The following is a 20,363-nucleotide window of genomic DNA, read 5'->3' as shown; positions in this document are numbered from 1 at the left end:
TTATATAGAAGACTTATAGAGAACAGCTTTAGAATTCGGCGCTAAAACTTGACAAATGTATAAACACAAATAGCTGTAATTTTCCATCGGTTTTCCATATAAGGTTTTCTAACTAAGACCAGGAAGAATACCGAATAGTTTAACAGAGAAACCAATTTAACCACTTGTTTATTAGACCATGTAGGTAACACACTTCTATGGATATTAGACCACGTAGGTAACACACTTCTATGGATATTAGACCACATAGGTAACACACTTCTATGGATATTAGACCACAGGTAACACACTTCTATGGATATTAGACCACGTAGGTAACACACTTCTATGGATATTAGACCACGTAGGTAACACACTTCTATGGATATTAGACCACCTAGGTAACACACTGCTATGGATATTAAACCACGTAGGTAACACACTCCTATGGATATTAAACCACGTAGGTAACACACTTCTATGGATATTAGACCAAGTAGGTAACACCCTTCTATAGATATTAGACCACCTAGGTAACACACTGCTATGGATATTAAACCACATAAGTAACACACCGCTATGGATATTAGACCAAGTAGGTAACACACTTCTATAGATATTAGACCACGTAGGTAACACATTTCTATAGATATTAGACCCCCTAGGTAACACACTGCTATGGATATTAGACCACATAGGTACCACACTCCTATGGATATTAGACCCCGTAGGTAACACACTTTTATGGATTGCTGGAACTAGCTGTGATTTCAAAACAGAGCAACTGGCATGCATCTGTTTATGTAAAAAGACTTGCTCCATGTTAGTGCAATTCTTATATTAAAATAATACATAAAATATCATCACTAAAATAAATTAAATAAATACACTTGTTATAATAATATAGTGAATTGCATAGCATGCAGTAAAGAACCAATACAGCGATTGAAAGCAAAAGACAGTGTGTAAAACGAAGTACATGTGCAAACAACACAAACTGAAGAGCCCTTCAGGAAGTGATGACACGAAATGAAAACTTCAAGAACAAAGCTTTAGTTCTATCAAGTAGTTTAGAAATACTAGATGAACAGTTTAGTTTATACCATTAGTCTGGCAGAAGGCAGCAGTTTTAATAGTAACTCTATAAATTTACTCCACAAACTACTCAAGGTAACACAACTTCTTTGAGTTTGTTAAGTTTTTAGTAGTTGTTCTACTAACAATTGTTCGCTAATTGTTGGTACTCAGACTATGTACCAGTCGTATGATCATATATATGTTCATACAGGAGACTATGATCGTATACATGAAGAGGAGTGGTATTTGTAGCCAGCCTTTATGCAGATGAGAGAATCTCCAGAAAGTGGGCAGCAGAAAAGAGGTCAAACCTATCGACTAGGTTGCTCTTGTTACCCTCAACACCAGCTTCAAAGCCTTTGTCATAACTCGGTGCTACGTATCTTACCGGTTCAATGTCATTTTTGTCACAGTAACGTGTAGTACCTGCGAACTTAACCACTGCGCTTTGACCTAAAATCAAAGCAGAAGGTAGGTAAGTATTACATGCTATCAAAATGCTGATTTACCAAACCAAAAACTGCATCCTTAAAGGCCTGATGCAACAGCGTAAAGCAAATATTTCTAGTTTTCATGATGGTAATAGTTAGCTAAATTTGTATAAATACCACTTTGTAGAATGGTACTACAGTACTACTGTAGTGGCACAGCTGATATCACTGAATACCACAGTGGTACTACTATAGGTATACACATGAGTAGACAACTCTCTATACATCAGGCTTATTCAATTATATACTGTTCAAACATAACTACCTGCAGTCTATATCCAAAGATTAATTTGTAACATCAGCATGTTGACCAACATGCTGATGAAACCTATGAAACTAAGATTAATATGATGATACATTTTATTTTAAATATAAAGTTTGCAAAAAATAGAAGCTAAATGTAGCAAAATTTTTTTTACTAGAATTAGTGATTTTACAACCCCACATAGCCTGCTACTAAAATCTTATGGGTAAAAGTTTAACAATATGCGAAGGAAATTTTACGGCACCACACCGATCTCCCCAACCACACCTTTCCGGCACCACACCAACCTCACCAACCACACCTTTACGGCACCACACCAATCTCACCAACCACACCTTTACGGCACCACACCAATCTCACCAACCACACCTTTACGGCACCACACCAATCTCACCAACCACACCTTTCCGGTGCCACACCAATCTCACCAACCACACCTTTACGGCACCACACCAATCTCACCAACCACACCTTTACGGCACCACACCAACCTCACCAACCACACCTTTCCGGCGCCACACCAACCTCACCAACCACACCTTTACAGCACCACACCAATCTCACCAACCACACCTTTCCGGTGCCACACCAACCTCACCAACCACACCTTTACGGCACCACACCAATCTCACCAACCACACCTTTACGGCACCACACCAACCTCACCAACCACACCTTTATGGCACCACACCAATCTCCCCAACCACACCTTTCCGGCACCACACCAATCCCACCAACCACACCTTTACGGCACCACACCAACCTCACCAACCACACCTTTACGGCACCACACCAATCTCACCAACCACACCTTTACGGCACCACACCAACCTCACCAACCACACCTTTATGGCACCACACCAATCTCCCCAACCACACCTTTCCGGCACCACACCAATCCCACCAACCACACCTTTACGGCACCACACCAACCTCACCAACCACACCTTTACGGCACCACACCAATCTCACCAACCACACCTTTACGGCACCACACCAACCTCACCAACCACACCTTTCCGGCGCCACACCAACCTCACCAACCACACCTTTACAGCACCACACCAATCTCACCAACCACACCTTTCCAGTGCCACACCAACCTCACCAACCACACCTTTACGGCACCACACCAATCTCACCAACCACACCTTTACGGCACCACACCAACCTCACCAACCACACCTTTATGGCACCACACCAATCTCCCCAACCACACCTTTCCGGCACCACACCAATCCCACCAACCACACCTTTACGGCACCACACCAACCTCACCAACCACACCTTTACGGCACCACACCAATCTCACCAACCACACCTTTACGGCACCACACCAACCTCACCAACCACACCTTTATGGCACCACACCAATCTCCCCAACCACACCTTTCCGGCACCACACCAATCCCACCAACCACACCTTTACAGCACCACACCAATCTCACCAACCACACCTTTCCGGTGCCACACCAACCTCACCAACCACACCTTTACGGCACCACACCAATCTCACCAACCACACCTTTACGGCACCACACCAACCTCACCAACCACACCTTTATGGCACCACACCAATCTCCCCAACCACACCTTTCCGGCACCACACCAATCCCACCAACCACACCTTTACGGCACCACACCAATCCCACCAACCACACCTTTCCGGTGCCACACCAACCTCACCAACCACACCTTTACGGCACCACACCAATCTCACCAACCACACCTTTCCGGCGCCACACCAACCTCACCAACCACACCTTTATGGCGCCACACCAACCTCACCAACCACACCTTTACGGCACCACACCAATCTCACCAACCACACCTTTACGGCACCACACCAATCTCACCAACCACACCTTTCCGGCGCCACACCAACCTCACCAACCACACCTTTATGGCGCCACACCAACCTCACCAACCACACCTTTACGACACCACACCAACCTCACCAACCACACCTTTACGGCACCACACCAATCTCACCAACCACACCTCTCCGGCACCACACCAATCTCACCAACCACACCTTTACGGCACCACACCAATCTCAGATCAAGTGCCCAGTGATAATCAAATATATGTATGTATTTGTATACAAGCCATATTCAAAGCAGCACATATATATATTGAAGGGGCTTCTTTTATAGGCACTCTGGCGAAGCAAGCTCTGCCCTCCGTTTCCTTAGCGCTTCCCTGCTTGATTCTATACATCTTTTGTTTTTATCTTACTCATGCTTCAAGGTTTTACCTAGGTAGATATTGTGTTTATAATTTATGGTTGACGAGCATTGGTATAAAGACATTAAGGGTTGTCTGCTCGCACTATGCTACATATGAGTCAAAGTTGTCTGTTTTTACGTTGTCACAAAGGAAGTCGCTAATTTCAAAAACTTTTTTATGTACTGCTTTGAGGTTTCTTTCTAGAAATGATGCCTATTACAAAATATTATTAATGTTTGTTTAAAATCTATTGACTAATTGTTACCCTTTTTGCTTCTTTTATGTCATTATTTAGAAAATATTTTGGTTTGAAAGGAAATTATAGCTAATAAAAAATATATAATCAAATGGAAACATCACTTATCATGTTTTCTTACTATAGGACCAGTCAGGATCATAATCTTCAATGTACTTGAACTCTCCGACCTCCTCATGAGTCATCCTCCCTCCGTAATCCTCAGCGCAGTCCACTGACAGCTTCATCTGGGTGAATATAAAATGATTAACATACAAATCTCTACAAAATTTAAATATCAAAAAAGGGTAAGGAATTACAAAATATGATGAGAGAGCAACCAAGTTTTGCTGGTGCACCGATTCACATGAATATTTCGAATGTAATTTTCGACTCAAAAATAACCACAGACAACCTTGGACTATGAGCATATCCTTTATGAAACGATCTGTAAGGTTGTTACACCTCGACCCACCTGTAAAGTGCTCTAAAAACATGTACTGCTGAACACTCCACCACATAGTGTGGAGTGTTCAGCAGTACATGCTTTCTTCTGTCAACCGATGTAACAAAATTGATTTCAAATGCTATTGTTAGTATTCAACACCAGATTTATCAATAATAAATGTTAGTCACTGTTATATTTATATCAGGGCTTTTTGATAGATTCAACATTCAACAGCTTCAACATCTCAGCTTTATAAGATGAAAACACAGTTTTGCCATATCTATGTGATTACCAGTCTGACAATAAAAAGCCGTTTACTTTACTCGCTGTTACATGGTGTATGTGTGTCTGATTGAAGACTCTCATCGACATACATGTAACTACTAAAATGATTGATTTTAATATTTGTTGGTTTATAATGTAATTACCAGATTGATTGATTTTAATTGTTTGCTAGTTTGAGGATGTTGTACAATTTTCAGATGAACCCTGAAGTACCACCGATAGTTTCCAACTAACGTTGAGTCTTCAGTCTCTAAGACTGATCAACTATAGAGAACTCAACCTGCCCTCTGCTGCTGCTTACCTGAACTTTCTCTCCCTCTTCCAATCTTAACACTGGTTCCAGATCACACGCAGCACCAATCCAGTCCTTGCACTCTGGAAACTTGACTGCGATTGTCTCACATCCTTCTCTTCCAGTCACAGTTACAACCGATCCAACAGAACTCCGGTTTATCCCTCCCCAACCTCTAGATGGCCTTGGGATGGATCTCCGAACTCGAACCTTCTGGCCAGGCTGCCAAAATTAAACAGTCAATGAACTCTGTTATTAATTTATTTTAAGGCTCAGCTATCACAGTTTCTCAAGTCTTAGGAGCTTACGTGGGCTAAAATACTATAGCTGTATGCTATATTACAGTCATGGCTGCATTGCCAATTTTTATCGCAGAAGACATAGATAATTTGAACACAGCTCCCTGAGCTAAAGTGACCTCTCATGGAGTTTGTTACCCTTTATTGAAATACTGCAGCAGATCTTGTGTAACCCAGTTTGTTCCTTAAAGAGGTTGTATAAAACGCACACTAAAATCGTGAAGCTATGAAACGGCCAATAAACTGTTACCAATCTATTTATAACTTCACCTAGCAGTCATTTCCAGAACCTTCGAGTGCTGAAACCAGCAAAAGTATTTTGCTCTTATGATAGATGAAAAAGTAGCATTATTAGTAGCCTAGTATCGATGTGGCGGCTGATGTGTTTGGCAACAGCTTCTGATGGCATGTCGCTGTTTGTTCAGACAAGAGAATTGCAGAATCAGACAGTGCAGCACCTGCACTTCATTGGCTAACTCTCGCCAAACCACAACGAGTTTTCTTTTTTTTTAAAGTTGCTCCAATTGTTAAAACATCTTTTTATAGGTGAAGCGATGCTAATGTCACCTGTATTTTACACTGTCTTCGGGCAAATAGACATTAATGCCATCCACCTCAGCATTTTACTCAACAGTTTTCCATGAGAAAACTATTGAGTAAAATGTATCAGACAGCGTTAAACAAGGAGCTATTTCGATTATAAAATATTAGCGTGGTCCTGTTATTAAGTATTTTGATAGTGTCGCTATCAAAGTTTTAAAGAAAAAAATCGTAAAGCTTTGGAGTTAGAAAACGGACGAAACGTTTTTAATTTTTAAAGAAGTTCATAACGTTTTTAAATTTGAATACGCCATAAAAATGGCTGCTATTACATACGATGTTCCTGAAGAGTATTCTCATCGTTTATCAAAACCTTTTAAAATCTTCATATAAGATTGTAAACCAAATTATGGATGAATCTGAAAACATTAGAAATGATTTAGACCTTAGTGATTTAAATCAGAGTGTAGTTCTGGTGATTGTAACGATCGATCTTCCCAAATACACCGTCACTAAAATCATGGCAACCACTACAGCAACAAAGAAAAGAATTAATTGTTATTGATGTAACCGAGTCATTATTATTAGTATTTTGAGGAAACTTTTCTACTTTTCTATTACGGCTTCATAAAGATCAAAACATGTCAAAGTGGCAGTCAAATAGAGGTGGTGCTCAATTAAAGGGTGGCGGCTCTATTTTTCAGACCTTCTTCTATAGTGGTGTTCCATTAAAGGTGGCGTTCAAATAAAGGCAGCATTTAAATAGAGGTTTTACGGTAGTTTTTCTACATGATGATCTCTCATGGCACACAGGACCATCAGTGGAATAGTTATAATAAAAGGATATCAGTATGCATAATCTGTCTGCGCAGAGACTAAGGCTATGCTTACTCTCACCTGCGGGTAGCATTTCCGTTTTTGTCATTAGATGCTTAGCGGTTGCGCATACCTACAATGTTTCAGACCCGTGATTTTCAATCCATGCGCTGCGGCACACTAGCGTGTCATGGAAGATCGTGAAAATCGTGTGTCGTAGAAAATGATCACCCTGCGTTGTATATTGTACTTTTCAAATTTCATCTATACATGTATTATCATCAGCCGTTTCCATCTATCCGTTCGTTATTTCAGTCAAAAAGCACAGAGATTTAGTATATCTAAGCTGCCTGACCATCCATTACATTCCTACTTTCTCAGAAAAACCACAACACCTGATACCGGACACCAACACATTGACAATTTACATTATAGAACATCTTTATGGCAAAAGAGCTTTTTTTCAATACACGTAATATACATGTACTTTACTATTTTTTGTTTTTGTCTCATGATTTAATTTGATTTATAGAGCATTGACCTGTGTAAATAAAGTTAGCAACTATCTACAAGATATCTTTTCTATATATTTGCACAATTATTCTGACATTTTACTATTTTAACCTTGCTTCCATTCTCAACCAGATATGTTTGGTTCTCAAGATTGCCTGTGATAAAAACTACAAACAGAGAAAGACTGAGAGCTGTTAAGCTTTTCTCCCTACCATTCCTATTGCTGCTAGGATACCCCTAATGCGTTCATCAAAACAGACCCAGGTTTCTCACTAAAGGATCAAATACATACATTGAAAAACTTATTAATTATATTTATGGTTCGCATTAGAGTGTCATTCTGTGTCATTTGGTTGGCGGTGTACACCAAGATTTTGTAAATGTGAAAAAAACATTAAAAATCCCTGCTGCAGATGACCAGTTTATACAAGAGTTTAGCATGAGCATATTCAATTAATTGCTCACAAATTAGCCAATAAGTAAGGAATTGATATTTAGTGTGGTTCTGCTTCCATTAAGCAAAGGCCGTCAGTATACCACTGTAGGCTTACATAACATTCATACAGTTTAATTAATCAGTAGCTCATGTGCTTTGGAGTTGTGCGAGTCTCCAGAAGATTAACTAGAGATGCTGCACTGTACGTTGATAGCGGCTCAGCCCAATAACCAATCGTTTCTTCTTTCTCACAAAATGCTGTTCAAGTTTATGATAACAAGTACACTCCGTTTTAAACTACTTGTCTATAAAATAAATTATAAATTGTAACGTTATAGTAAAATGTTATAACTTCTGTCATATTTTATGTAATAAACATTTGAGCTGAAACATATAATACAACAAGCTGAGGCAAAAAACACAAATAATTGCTGGGTTTTCATTCTTTGAACGGATTTGGAGTTGCTTCCACTCTGAATCATAGAAACGGTAAAATCCAAATGGATTCTCCGTCATTTTACTTCGCAGAATTAGTGCGAAGGCAATCGCTACGGGACTACTATTCGACGTCACAAAAATGCTCACTGCGGATGAATCTCTCACACAACATCAATAATACCCAGTAAAGCTCTCCCCAGTAGAGCTAAAAAATTCAGTGCATCTCATCACACCAATGCGCGAGTATATTCCAACTACTGCTGCCAACAATAATTGCTCATACGACAATGATGAGATAATTACCGTTTTATTTATTTTACTACCTTATGCATTAAATAACTTAACCTACTAACTGTACAGATTCACACTGCACTAGTGCTGACCTCTTCATAGGCTTAAGTTTTCTAGCATAAAAAAAGTTTTTCTTACTAAAAGTGATTGTCATTTATGCGACCTTCGAAGTAATAACTGTATAGCGTGTAGTAAATTCTGTGGCTTTTTTGTAATATAGAAGAATATTAATATTATTATTAATAAAGAGAAATCTGATCAGATTTGCTGGCTGAATTGGTGCTACAAATGTACAAAGTGTGAATTGAAAAGTGACCGTGACCCGAAAGTGAGTTTACTTTAACAGGTTTTGTCTTGAGGAGTACACCGCTAGTCTTGGAAAAATCAAAAGGTGCAACCGCAAATCGTTGAAAGGCAGGGTGCAAGTTCGTCAGCAGAGGTCAACTCTGAATCAATCGAAGCATGGAAACCCAGTAAATATGAACTGCAGTCATTATTAACACTTGGTAATGCAGGCTCTGTTTTTCCAGCAAGTTGCATGATTACATAGATAATGAACCTCAATTACACTGTGATTATTATAATAGCCAGTCATTGTAACTTATTACTTTTTATTATTTCAATATTGTTAACATTATAATCTATATATATAAATCCTAGTGTCTGTGATTTGGTCCGTGATTCAGTCCGTGGTTCGGTCCGTGGTTCGGGCTGTGATTCAGTCTGTGATTCGGTCCGTGATTCGGTCTGTCTTGCTAAAGCTAATAAAATCTTGGAATGAAGAATCCGTATCGCAAAAGATTTGATCCCCTACCTATCATTCACCAGGCGATGAACTATCCCATTGAGCTACGCGAGATGCTTGGATTTTTGGGGTGATATAAGTCACTAGATAGGTACGCATAGTGACTGCGTTATGTCATAACGTCACTAAAGCTTGCTCTCACTGCTCTTATTAGTAAATTCAGCAATACGGATACTAGCATGCTCAAATTAGCCATTGGCAATGTGCCAGGCTAATGGCAACTCGCTGGCAACTGCATTACCCGCCACTGTTTATAAGCTGTTTTTAATACCTGTGCAATGCTGGGTATTCCGCTAGTATTACAACAATAATTACAATTATCGTTTGTTATATATTATCGGTTCTACTTTACATATAGTTACTGCTCTCACTACCTACAACATAACAGTCATGGCAGACAACAGTGTATACTAATTTAGTCTTGGGTAAATTTTGAGGCTGCATTTGCAGTGCCATTTGTTCATTTGAATGTAAGATACTTGTTTACCAGAACTACCCGCGCTTAAAAGAGTATGTACGGATAATGTGAACTAAAGCTACTGGAGAAACTGGAAACTGTTAAACTACGTTTAGACGCTCAAATGAGACACTGTTTCATTTCTTACATCTTACAGCGCTGCAAGTGATTTTATGTGCAGAAGTCAGCAGAGCTAATTTTAAAGCTAAACCAGACCTGTGAAACAAAGTTAAACACAGACCTGTGAAAAAAAAACTCTAGCTAGGGTACACCAGTTCAAACTGCCCAGCGCCCTCCGTCAGGGCTCATAGCTTTGCAAGTTGATGATTTTTAGAATCTTAGTATTGCGCCTGCTGTTCCTTTTGTTATGCTTGGTGAGTTTTAAAATAAAAATGTTCATTTGGCTCTATGAGATAAGTAAATATGATAAAATTGATTGATGAACAAATGCATTTTCATAGCTTACATGTAGGTCATGTTTTCAATTGCGAAAAAAATGATAGAAAATAGTGCTAATGGCATCTGGTAGCCTGTAACAACTGAAGCAGTGTGCTAATCGGTATAACAGTTCAGTTAGGAACGTGTTATGTTTTAGAGTTATGTTACCTTAACTTTTGGAAATTCTATCACATGATGTTTGCAGTGCGTTTGTGATCGTATGAGTGATTATTTTTAGCTTGAGTAGAGAAGTTTAAAATATTTCGGTCAAGGATTTTGCTATTATATTTTCTCCTTGAAGTTCTTCGTAAATAAGAATAATAAAGACTAATATTGTCTCAAACACATTAAACCTTGAGAACTGAAATACTAAAGAGCTCTAACTACCAACTGGCGCATACACAATATTCACATAAATAATTTGCAGACATTAAAAGCCAAACTTACCATAAAAGGGCAGCCATCAACTAGGTCAACCTCCGTATAATCCCGGAGACAGACCCAACCATAAGAATCTTTAGGGAACTCAGCTGAGATTCTGTAGACCCACTTCCTTTGGAAAAATGTGAAATCTTGCTGTAGTTTAACTTGAGTCAGCACTCCAACTCTGGAAAACAGATGAATGAATAAGTTTGTCAAACAATAAATTTTTTTAAATGGATTTCATGGGCGCTTGGATTTACTAAAAGCGATCTAAATCTTGTATTTGTTTCATTTATTTTTCGATATAAAACTGGACAAGAATAATTAGCAACCACAGTGTGGGATTCGAACAGGCGCTAAAAGATTTATGCCGAATTGTACACACATTCTAGTATACATTCTAGTATGTCTTGTCTATTCTATCCTTCCACTAACACAATACGTAAAGATAGTCACCTGTTGATGTTGAATATCAAACGCTCGTTTATTTGCTAGCAATTTAACAACAAAATACTGTAGATACTCTACGAACATGTTTTTAGAAACGAGCCAGCTACGGTACATGGCGTTTAGCCATGGGACCAAAAACGAGATACCAACTGAAGGTGCCTTGGAGACGGACACCCTTTAAAGCAATTGTTTCCAAAAAGCAAGAGGAGCCACATCTACAACAACCTAAAATACTACAGTAACACTAACAAAGCTACAAGACTCCCTAAAACTGAGTAGTTTACCTGGTGAGCACACAACTCCAGATTTGGAATATAATAGAACTATTTATTTCCTAATCAACCTATGGTACTACCATTGGCCACCAGTGACCCTTTTGGTAGTTGAATACCAACCCTTTGTTCTCAAGTAAGCTCTCTAGACCTCAGCAGCTCTCTTACTAGCCCTCACAACATAACCATCAGCAACTAAATATGACTAACTGAAACTATTATAATTGAAGAACAAGTAATGTTACCCAGATTCAATTGTTTCCAGCATTATGAGCTGTACTGAAGAGGTCTTACCTGCCTTCTAAAGCATCTTCTGAGCAATCGCTCTTTGCTGTAGAATTGAACTTCACTTTATCTCCAATTATTGGCAGGCGGCGCTTGGTAAGTGCTTTTTCAAGGAACTTTGATGGGCTTTTCCAGTTGGTACACTCAGGGAAGTGAGCCAAATACTAGACAGAAATATTCATTAATAAATTAGGACCCTACAGATGAAGAAAAACTGGTGCTTCCAGTTAATGAAGTAACTATGACAACCACAAAACAGATTTGCAGGTGTCAGATTACTAGAACGTTTCAATGGTTCGCTGAGACAATGTTTACATAACCACAATAATTGCTGACTTCAGATGATGACAGCGTCATCAAGTTTTGCTTTTATCAGAAAGTAAACACAAAAATAAATAATAAATATAAAGAATATAAAAACACAGAATAAAATATTCAGCTCGCTTAAAATTTGTGGCTTATTATAAAAGTTGCTTGCTTTAGCCATGACATACATTACCAGGGCTGTATCCTCCTATACTGCAGCTACTGCCATGGCAGTACCATTTTTTGAGGCTCAAAATCCCGGAATTCACGTCATCATGCTTGGTTTTAACTTTTAACACTTTGGCTGGGGAAACGGCCAAACTGTCGTTTATCAGTTGTGTGGGGAAACGGCATTTATGTCGCTTTTAGTATAAAGCTGCCGTCTCATAACGTTAAACAAAGGATATGAATGCTAGTAAGTTTTAAATATCATCAACAAGATATTAGTCGATAAATTGAAATATGAAACGATTATCCGAAAGGTGTTGCTTTGTGCTAATGAAATCGCGCCTCCTCGGAAAAGAATCAAAGCTGGAAATACCAATCAACATCGGCTCGACTTTCAAAACGGTAAAATAAAATATTATTTGATTCTCCGATTGTAAGTGATTTTTGGTGTGATAAGAATAACAATAATTCAGATGATGGAAGTGATGTAAAACTTTTTAGACTTTTATAATACTTGGAATTTACAGAGAAAAACGATCGTTGGGGTAGCTCGCACGGCAACATTATAGCGTTGGACTCTACCAAAAGGAATGCTTCCAAGCATTTCATGCAGAGACAATTGTACATGGTTGTATTTTTTGTAGTGTAGTAGATATGTAAATGAATGTTTATGTACAAAAGATTTTGTTCATAGAAATAAATTAAGTTTGAGCTATGCATGTAACATGCATAGCTCAAACTTAAATCTACTACTACTCGCTCAGTATTATAGACTATAGTATAAGTACAGTATTTTTAACATGGTGCTCTATTAGCTCTACTTTTTAACTCTACAATATTATTTAATTAAATTATTTCATAGAAGACTACTCATCTCCTACACCATTCAGCATTGTACCCGGTGATAATTCTACCTCATGCTTGCTGTGGCCAACCCCTATAGCAGCTCCTATTCACATTATATTTTTAATAAGCTTTGTTAAAGACAATCTCAATAAACAGTTTTATATTTATAAAACTGGATTATAATGTCAAATTTTCTGTTAGAACATGTGCCCCATCAGGAGCCAAGTGTGCTAGATTTGCACCATTTTGAATAGTTATACTAAAAATTTTCCCGGGGGAGAACCCCCGAAAACCCCTCCCCCACCAAGAGGGCGCTCGGTACCCCTCTTGAACTCTCCCTGCAGTACCATTTTCAAACAGGCGGATACTGCCCTGTACATTACATACACTAAGTACTGAGTTATTGCTCTATAGTACAACTTACCTCTATTGTTTATTTTATTTTATCATGTTGGCAAATAATGACAAACTCAACAAGATTAATGTCTACAAAGTTTAAAGATGAACGTGGGCAAAATTTTATTACATTTCATCAGAAGTATCGTAATTTTTTATAATTTGTGATTGTTTTCCATGTTTGAGGTTATCTGACTACCAGGATGTTTCAAAATTAAAATCGACAACATTTGATCATGGTTAAAATGCTTCGAAAAAAAATGTGCTAAATGACATCACTAATTGCTATTATTGCTATAGTTGAGATTGGCTACAGAGTTCAAGTAGAAGCATTACGTATCTCTATTTTTTTGATCTCTTTGCTACTATAGACGACATAACTGCACTATCGCTTGATCTATGCGCTTTAATTATGAACAAGTTTTGTCGATTTTAATTTTGAAACATCCTGGCTGTCAGATAATCTCGAACAGCTAAAACCATCGCAAATAATAGAAAATTACCAATAATTTTCAATAAGATCTACCAATATTTTGTGCAAGTTCACCTTTAAGAGTGCCTAAATTCAGTCTAACGTTCTTATTTTAGTTTTCAAGGTTCACGAAGGTTTCAGGTACCGTCTTTTTTTTTAAATGAGGCATCCACCACAATGGTATGATAGGGTTGGGTAAATCCTCAAGCTCGATGCCATAGAACACTCCAATGCTCTTGTGGGACACTTTCTCTTTTAGGAATGCCTTCATATCTTTCCAACAATCAACTTTTAATGCTAGTCTCACAGAGTCTCCTTGCCAAAGGTGTGTATCTCCTTCCATGTCTGTAACAAAGATGAGATATAATGACATATGCTTTCACTCAATCTTGAGTTTTCTTCCTTAAGTTGAACCAGATGAAGTCTTTATATGCTATTTAGTTGCTATAATTTGCTAGTATTATTAGTGTGCCACGAGAGATCAACGAGTGTAATAAGTATATGTACAATCATTCTGCAAAGTAGTAGAGTGATCTGGTGGTGAAGGTGTTAGTGTGTTCGCTCGCTAAGTCAAATGTCTGGGTTTAAATCCTGTGTGGTACAATATTTTTTTCAACACCCACCCGTGGTTAATAAAACAGCTCTTATTATATATAGTAAAGATTTTTGCTGCTAAGACTTAAGAGTTGCTGACGATCCGCAGCAATTCCTGTTACATGAAGCAACTCTCTGTGTTTTATTCATCAAAAGTCATCAAAAGTAGTATACCCATCAAAAGTCAATTTTCATTGAGACTCATGGTGAGTTTTTAATGGTTTGACTATTTTGCACAAAGCAGCAAAACACATAGTCATTGTTAGGACAGCATCTGGCTGAAATGACAAGCCTGGAAATCTCATTATGTATTTACTATTGGCTAATCCAAATAATAAAATGTACGATTCTAGCTTCTGGTAATCTAACTGGCACAGTAAGTAAACAATTTTATTGTAAACGAAATAAATATAAATGCATTTGTTAGACAGCAATTGGTTATTATCTGCTCTTGGTCATGTTAGTAGAATGTTAATGCTTCAATTTATACTAGATGGTTTTTTGGTGTTATAGACAATAAATATGCTTCCATATTAGGTATTAAAATTCCCAGTTGCAAAACAGGCTTTGGCTTTAGTAGAAACCTTCTATACTAAGTATAAATGAGGAGTACATAGTTTTATAAACTCTACAGAGTGCAAGTCTTTTGTAGATTAAAATATGTATTTGCACTCCTATGCTGTACACTACTTATAAGCTAGTATTCCATGTATTTATAAGGACATTCATGTGTGTGTTCATGTGTGCATGTATGAATTCATGTGTATTCATGTGTATTTACATGTGCATGTGTGTAATCATGTGTGTATCTATGCGTGCATATTATGCGTATCTATGTGTGTATTCACGGGTGCATGTATGTATAATATGCATGTGTGTGTATGCATGTGTGTGTATGTGGATGCATGCTTAATCTGAGAATCAAAGCAAACAACATTCCTAGCATATTTACCACATAATAATGTGAACAGAGAAGTTGTCATTCATTTAAAGCCAGTTAAAGAGTGCTATATTAGTCCTTTCTTTCTGTGAGTCAAACCTGGTCACTTTAGTTGCAATCAGAATGCAGTTGTGTTTAAACAGTCGATAAAATGCTTGCTATAAAAGACGGAAGCTTTGAACCAGTTTTCAGGTGTACTGTTTGACTTCTATGACTTAAATTTCATAAAATATGTCAATGTGTTAAGATACGTAAAGGTGATAAGATATGTGAGTGCATTAAAATTCTTCTGGCAGCAAGAGTGTTAAACTGAACCATCTGACAGCAAAAGTGTTACACCAAACCTTGTGGCAGAAAAGGGTGCAGCTTTCATATTCAGACTACGTCAAAAGGTAAATTACATCGATGTTACCATCTCACCAAATTCCTGTCTCCTGACTTCATTGTTTAAGTCCTTTAACCGAAGGACGCAGTTCTGTGCCTCAACTATGCTGGCTGCTTCGGGGCACGCTTCTTCCTTTCCTGATATTCTTTTCCAACCATTAAAACTAATTCTCCTCAAACATTTCGAAGCATCTCTCACTGCTGTGTCCATCTTATCGACAAAAGGTTGAACTGACTTGAGATATGCACGTATTTCGGCCTCTTTGGACAAGAACGCTTGCTCAATGTCATCAAGCTGCAAATTAAAGAATTAGCAATAAACTGTCATATTATAGATTAGCCCTAGCCATATATCAGTGAATTGTTATAGTTCAGCTATAACATGCGGCCATGGCCTACTGGTCTAGAACATCTGGCATACAAGCAACAGGTTGATGTTTGATTCCCAGAAAAGCCCACGGATGGTCACAGGAATGACATCCAACCCTAAACTCCTAAAGTTGTTCTCTGCAACTAGGCAAGTGTCCAGTCATCAAGGTCCTCGTGCCACTGAACTCTGACATATCTAGCCAAGATCATATTGCCATTGTTTGTGCAAAAATTCTCTTAAACCTTTAAAAAACATGCACAGCCTTTTAGCTAAGCAGACATCATACATGATCTTTGAGGGACTGCTCACAGTTACTTCAATATTTACTTTATATGTACGCTAGCGGAATGACCGGCGTTGCACAGGTATAAAAATCAGTTTATAAACAGTGACAGGTAATGTAGTTGCCTACCACTTGCTATTAGCCTGCCACAATGCTGATAGTTAATTTGATTAAGCTGGTACTTTAACTAATAAGAGCCGCGAGAGCAAGCATAAAATTACATTGCGCCGTAGCGCATAACGGTATGGTATTTTCAACCACATTGTGACGTATATCGGCTTATGAACCTATTAATCGCGCATAGCTCAAAGGTTTAGCCTATCTTCTGGGTAATGGTAGGTTCTGATATCAAATATTTTGCGAGACCAATTCCTGATTTATAGATTTTAATAGCTATAGCTGAACAAACCGAATCACGTACCAACTTTCAGATATATATTGATGTATACTAATACTAGAATGCTATTTTGAATGAGTGGGTGAGCTATGGGATAAGGCAAAAGTCATGCGTAGTTTACAAACAAAAAGCACGCATACATACATATACATACTGTCTATCTAAAGTTGTAGTCCACACTTGCGCAGACATGTATATGTATGACCAACATACAATCACCTAACACAGTTACTGTACTTGAGAAAGTTACCTATTGTATATGTTTATGTTACTTACACTCAGAAAATAAGTGTTGAAGCTGAAGAGAGACTATTATTTCTAAGGAACAAATTGGAACTGGCAAGCCAAGCTGTATATAAGCTTTACGAACCTACTCACTGTTATTTGTGGGACTAGATGCATGTACCTTTATACTGTTATCTATGTACTATAGTACCTTTATACTGTTTTCTATGTACCTAGGTACCTTTATACTGTTATCTATGTACCTAGTTACCTTTATACTGTATCTATGCACCTAGGTACCTTTATACTGTTATCTATGTACCTAGGTACCTTTATACTGTTATCTATGTACCTAGTTACCTTTATACTGTATCTATGTACCTAAGTACCTTTATACTGTTATCTATGTACCTAGGTACCTTTATACTGTTATCTATGGACCTAGTTACCTTTATACTGTTATCTATGTACCTAGTTACCTTTATACTGTTATCTATGTACCTAGGTACCTTTATACTGTTATCTATGTACCTAGGTACCTTTATACTGTTATCAATGTACCTAGCTACCTTTATACTGTTATCTATGTACCTAGCTACCTTTATACTGTTATCTATGTACCTAGGTACCTTTATACTGTTATCTATGTTCCTAGTTACCTTTATACTGTTATCTATGTACCTAGTTACCTTTATACTGTTATCTATGTACCTAGCTACCTGTAAAGTTCTGCTGCCTCTGTTAAATTTCCTTATTTGATAGTGCACTGCAATATCTAGTCAAACTGTTTGATTCACTGCTCCTGCCCAGAATGAATGCCAGTTGATCTTGGGTGGTCTAATGGTCTTGTGTGGTCTGTCTGACTTGCCATACGTTTGATTAGGTGTGCTTAAAGTCATTGTTTTGTCAGCCTTTGAGCCAACAACATGTAGCTTTTCAGCCTTATTTTTTTGATGCTGATACTTTCTTTTACCTGTATAAGTTTCTTCATTACGCCCATATCTATTGCATACACATATAATCAAGAATTAAACAGAAGGAGAATCACATACTATTTAGCAATCTCCTGGGTGTGTTATTAAGGTAAATATTATATCTTTAATTTTATATGTTTTATTTTATATGTTACCAAATGGCTTTGCAGATGACTACCTGTATAATTAGCATACTTTCAATAATCTTTATCGACAATCGAGGTATTGTTTTATTGTAGTTTCACGGTGTTGAAAGCATACATAAACTTTTAATAGAATATACACTATGCCTCATCACCCGTATGTGACAATATAACTACGAACCAGGGGATTCGCTACAGTGAAACTTGAACACACTAACGGAAGTGAAATCGGACTGCCCGACGTATATAGGATGTACATATATATATATATATATATATATATATATATATATATATATATATGTATATATCAATGGACATTAATTTCGCCTCCAGCAGCCCAAGTGAAACTACGTTGATTTACAAAGAAAAAGTGGAGCCCAGGAGCCAGAGTCGAGCAGCCAGAGTCGAGCAGCCAGAGACATCTTGACTTCCAACTTGATAAGTCGCATTACCTTTTCCTTTTTTTTAAACAACAGTAATTGATTTTGTTTTGTGTTTTGTTTTTAATGATTTATATATCTTTTTACGCAGCTAGTCGAATTGTTCACTAAATAGTGTGTGTTAGCAATTAAGCAATTCTACTAGTGCAAATTCTGGCCATTGGGCAGTGAATCATATAAGGGTGATAGTCTCAATTAATTTCTCGCAGAGAAAATTTGTGGTATGAATTTCAAAATTAATCCTTTAGGGATTGCAGGCAGTAAAAACTACTGTAATTAAACCTAGTGCATCGCCTTAAAATTTTGGCATTTTTAGTAAGATAGCTGTAAACAAGTTAGAAATACAACAATTTTTAGCTGAAAATTCTTGACAGGTTTGGCCATAGTGCAAATCAGGTCGCCACATTTTTGGAGTTGTGTCCTCGAATTCATTGGGTTAATTCAATACGAGTAAAGTTCCAAGTTTTTTCTCCTAGGCTACGTCATGTCTGATAGCGAAGAACTCGCTTCTGTTCACAGTGAATGATCTACTAGTAGGAGGTTTTCACCAAGACTAAAAGTACAGTCAATTAAGTATGATTTACAAGCGACTATTGAAAATCTCAGTGTAAGTCACAAGGCTACATTAAATAACTTGCGAGATAACTCTATTGAACTTTCCTATGAACAGCTCAACAGCATGCATGGAGAAATCACATTAGGTACAGTTGATATCACAAAACTGCATAGTGTATACAAAGAAGCTCATGAAAGCGACTTACAACCTGACAAGGAAGACATTGTAGAAATAGATCGTGTGCTTGCTGATAACAGGAAGGCTATCGACCAGTTAGAAACTTGTAGGAATAAGTTGGTAACAAGAACCACGCACGCTGAGCCAGACATAGAAAGCATAAAATCTAAAAATTCATCCTTTCTTTCCTCTAGACAATCCAGGTCTAGCAAGTCAGGCTTGAGCAGACTTTCTCAGTCACTTAAAATCATGCAAGCCGAGGCAAAAGCTGAGGCTGCAACTAAACAAGCCCAGCTTCAAGCCGAGATAGAGTCTCAAAAACTTGAGGAAAGCCTCCAACTTCAGACACAAGTTCAAAGGAATAAAAGTCAGATAGCACAAGCTAAATTAGAAGCAGGGTTAGAAGCTGAGCGCCAAAGTGAGCAGATTTACGCACAAGCAATAGCAGAAGAATTGGAAGATAACATTGAGTCATTGTTGCGCCCTCCTGTCACCAATAAGTTAAATTCAGGACAAACACAGCTAGGAGGCTCAAATGAGTTATTCCGACAAGCATCACAACGGCCGGCCAATGATATGATCACACCACTGCGCCTTTCAAGAACTTCCCCAGATAGTTCTCCTGTCACGATTTCTAGTACCCGTACTACAGTCTTTGATCCTGTTGCTCTTGCTGACGCAATCAACACGGTTTGCCAGCGTCCTGATGAACCACCCATATTTAAGGGTGAGACACTCAAGTACCAGCAGTGGAAGGCCTCCTTTTTTAAAACCTTTGATTTCAGTTCATGCACACCAGGCAAAAAGTGGCTCAAACTGCAGCAATATGTTACAGGCAAGGCCTGGCAAAAAATAGAGGGCCTCAGCTTTAGAAAAACAGAAAGTGCATGGATGCTTGCCTGGAAGAAACTGGACACCAAATATG

At 38.0% G+C, this 20,363-nt stretch overlaps 2 protein-coding genes across 2 annotated transcripts; one reads left to right on the top strand and one right to left on the bottom strand.

The window, feature by feature from the left end:
• Positions 1 to 1,272: 1,272 nt before the first annotated feature.
• Positions 1,273 to 18,714, bottom strand: LOC137402560 (uncharacterized). The gene is made up of 9 exons (XM_068089063.1): positions 18,617 to 18,714; positions 17,943 to 18,147; positions 15,907 to 16,165; positions 14,098 to 14,297; positions 11,774 to 11,928; positions 10,782 to 10,941; positions 5,311 to 5,523; positions 4,419 to 4,524; positions 1,273 to 1,509 (listed from the first exon to the last, which is right to left on the bottom strand). Exons 1-9 carry the CDS (start codon positions 18,712 to 18,714, stop codon positions 1,316 to 1,318), a joined length of 1,590 nt encoding a protein of 529 aa, XP_067945164.1. The 3' UTR covers positions 1,273 to 1,315.
• LOC137401860 (mucin-6-like) lies at positions 2,492 to 4,007 on the top strand. Its single transcript, XM_068088335.1, has 2 exons — positions 2,492 to 3,877; positions 3,969 to 4,007. The coding sequence occupies exons 1-2, from the start codon at positions 2,492 to 2,494 to the stop codon at positions 4,005 to 4,007; spliced, it is 1,425 nt and encodes a 474-aa protein (XP_067944436.1).
• Positions 18,715 to 20,363: the final 1,649 nt, after the last annotated feature.

The sequence above is a fragment of the Watersipora subatra genome, chromosome 8 (assembly GCF_963576615.1).
Source record: "Watersipora subatra chromosome 8, tzWatSuba1.1, whole genome shotgun sequence".
Classification (NCBI taxonomy): Eukaryota; Metazoa; Bryozoa; class Gymnolaemata; order Cheilostomatida; family Watersiporidae; genus Watersipora; species Watersipora subatra.
The sequence above is the reverse complement of the archived record's forward strand: the minus strand, read 5'-3'. Positions and strand labels throughout refer to the sequence as shown.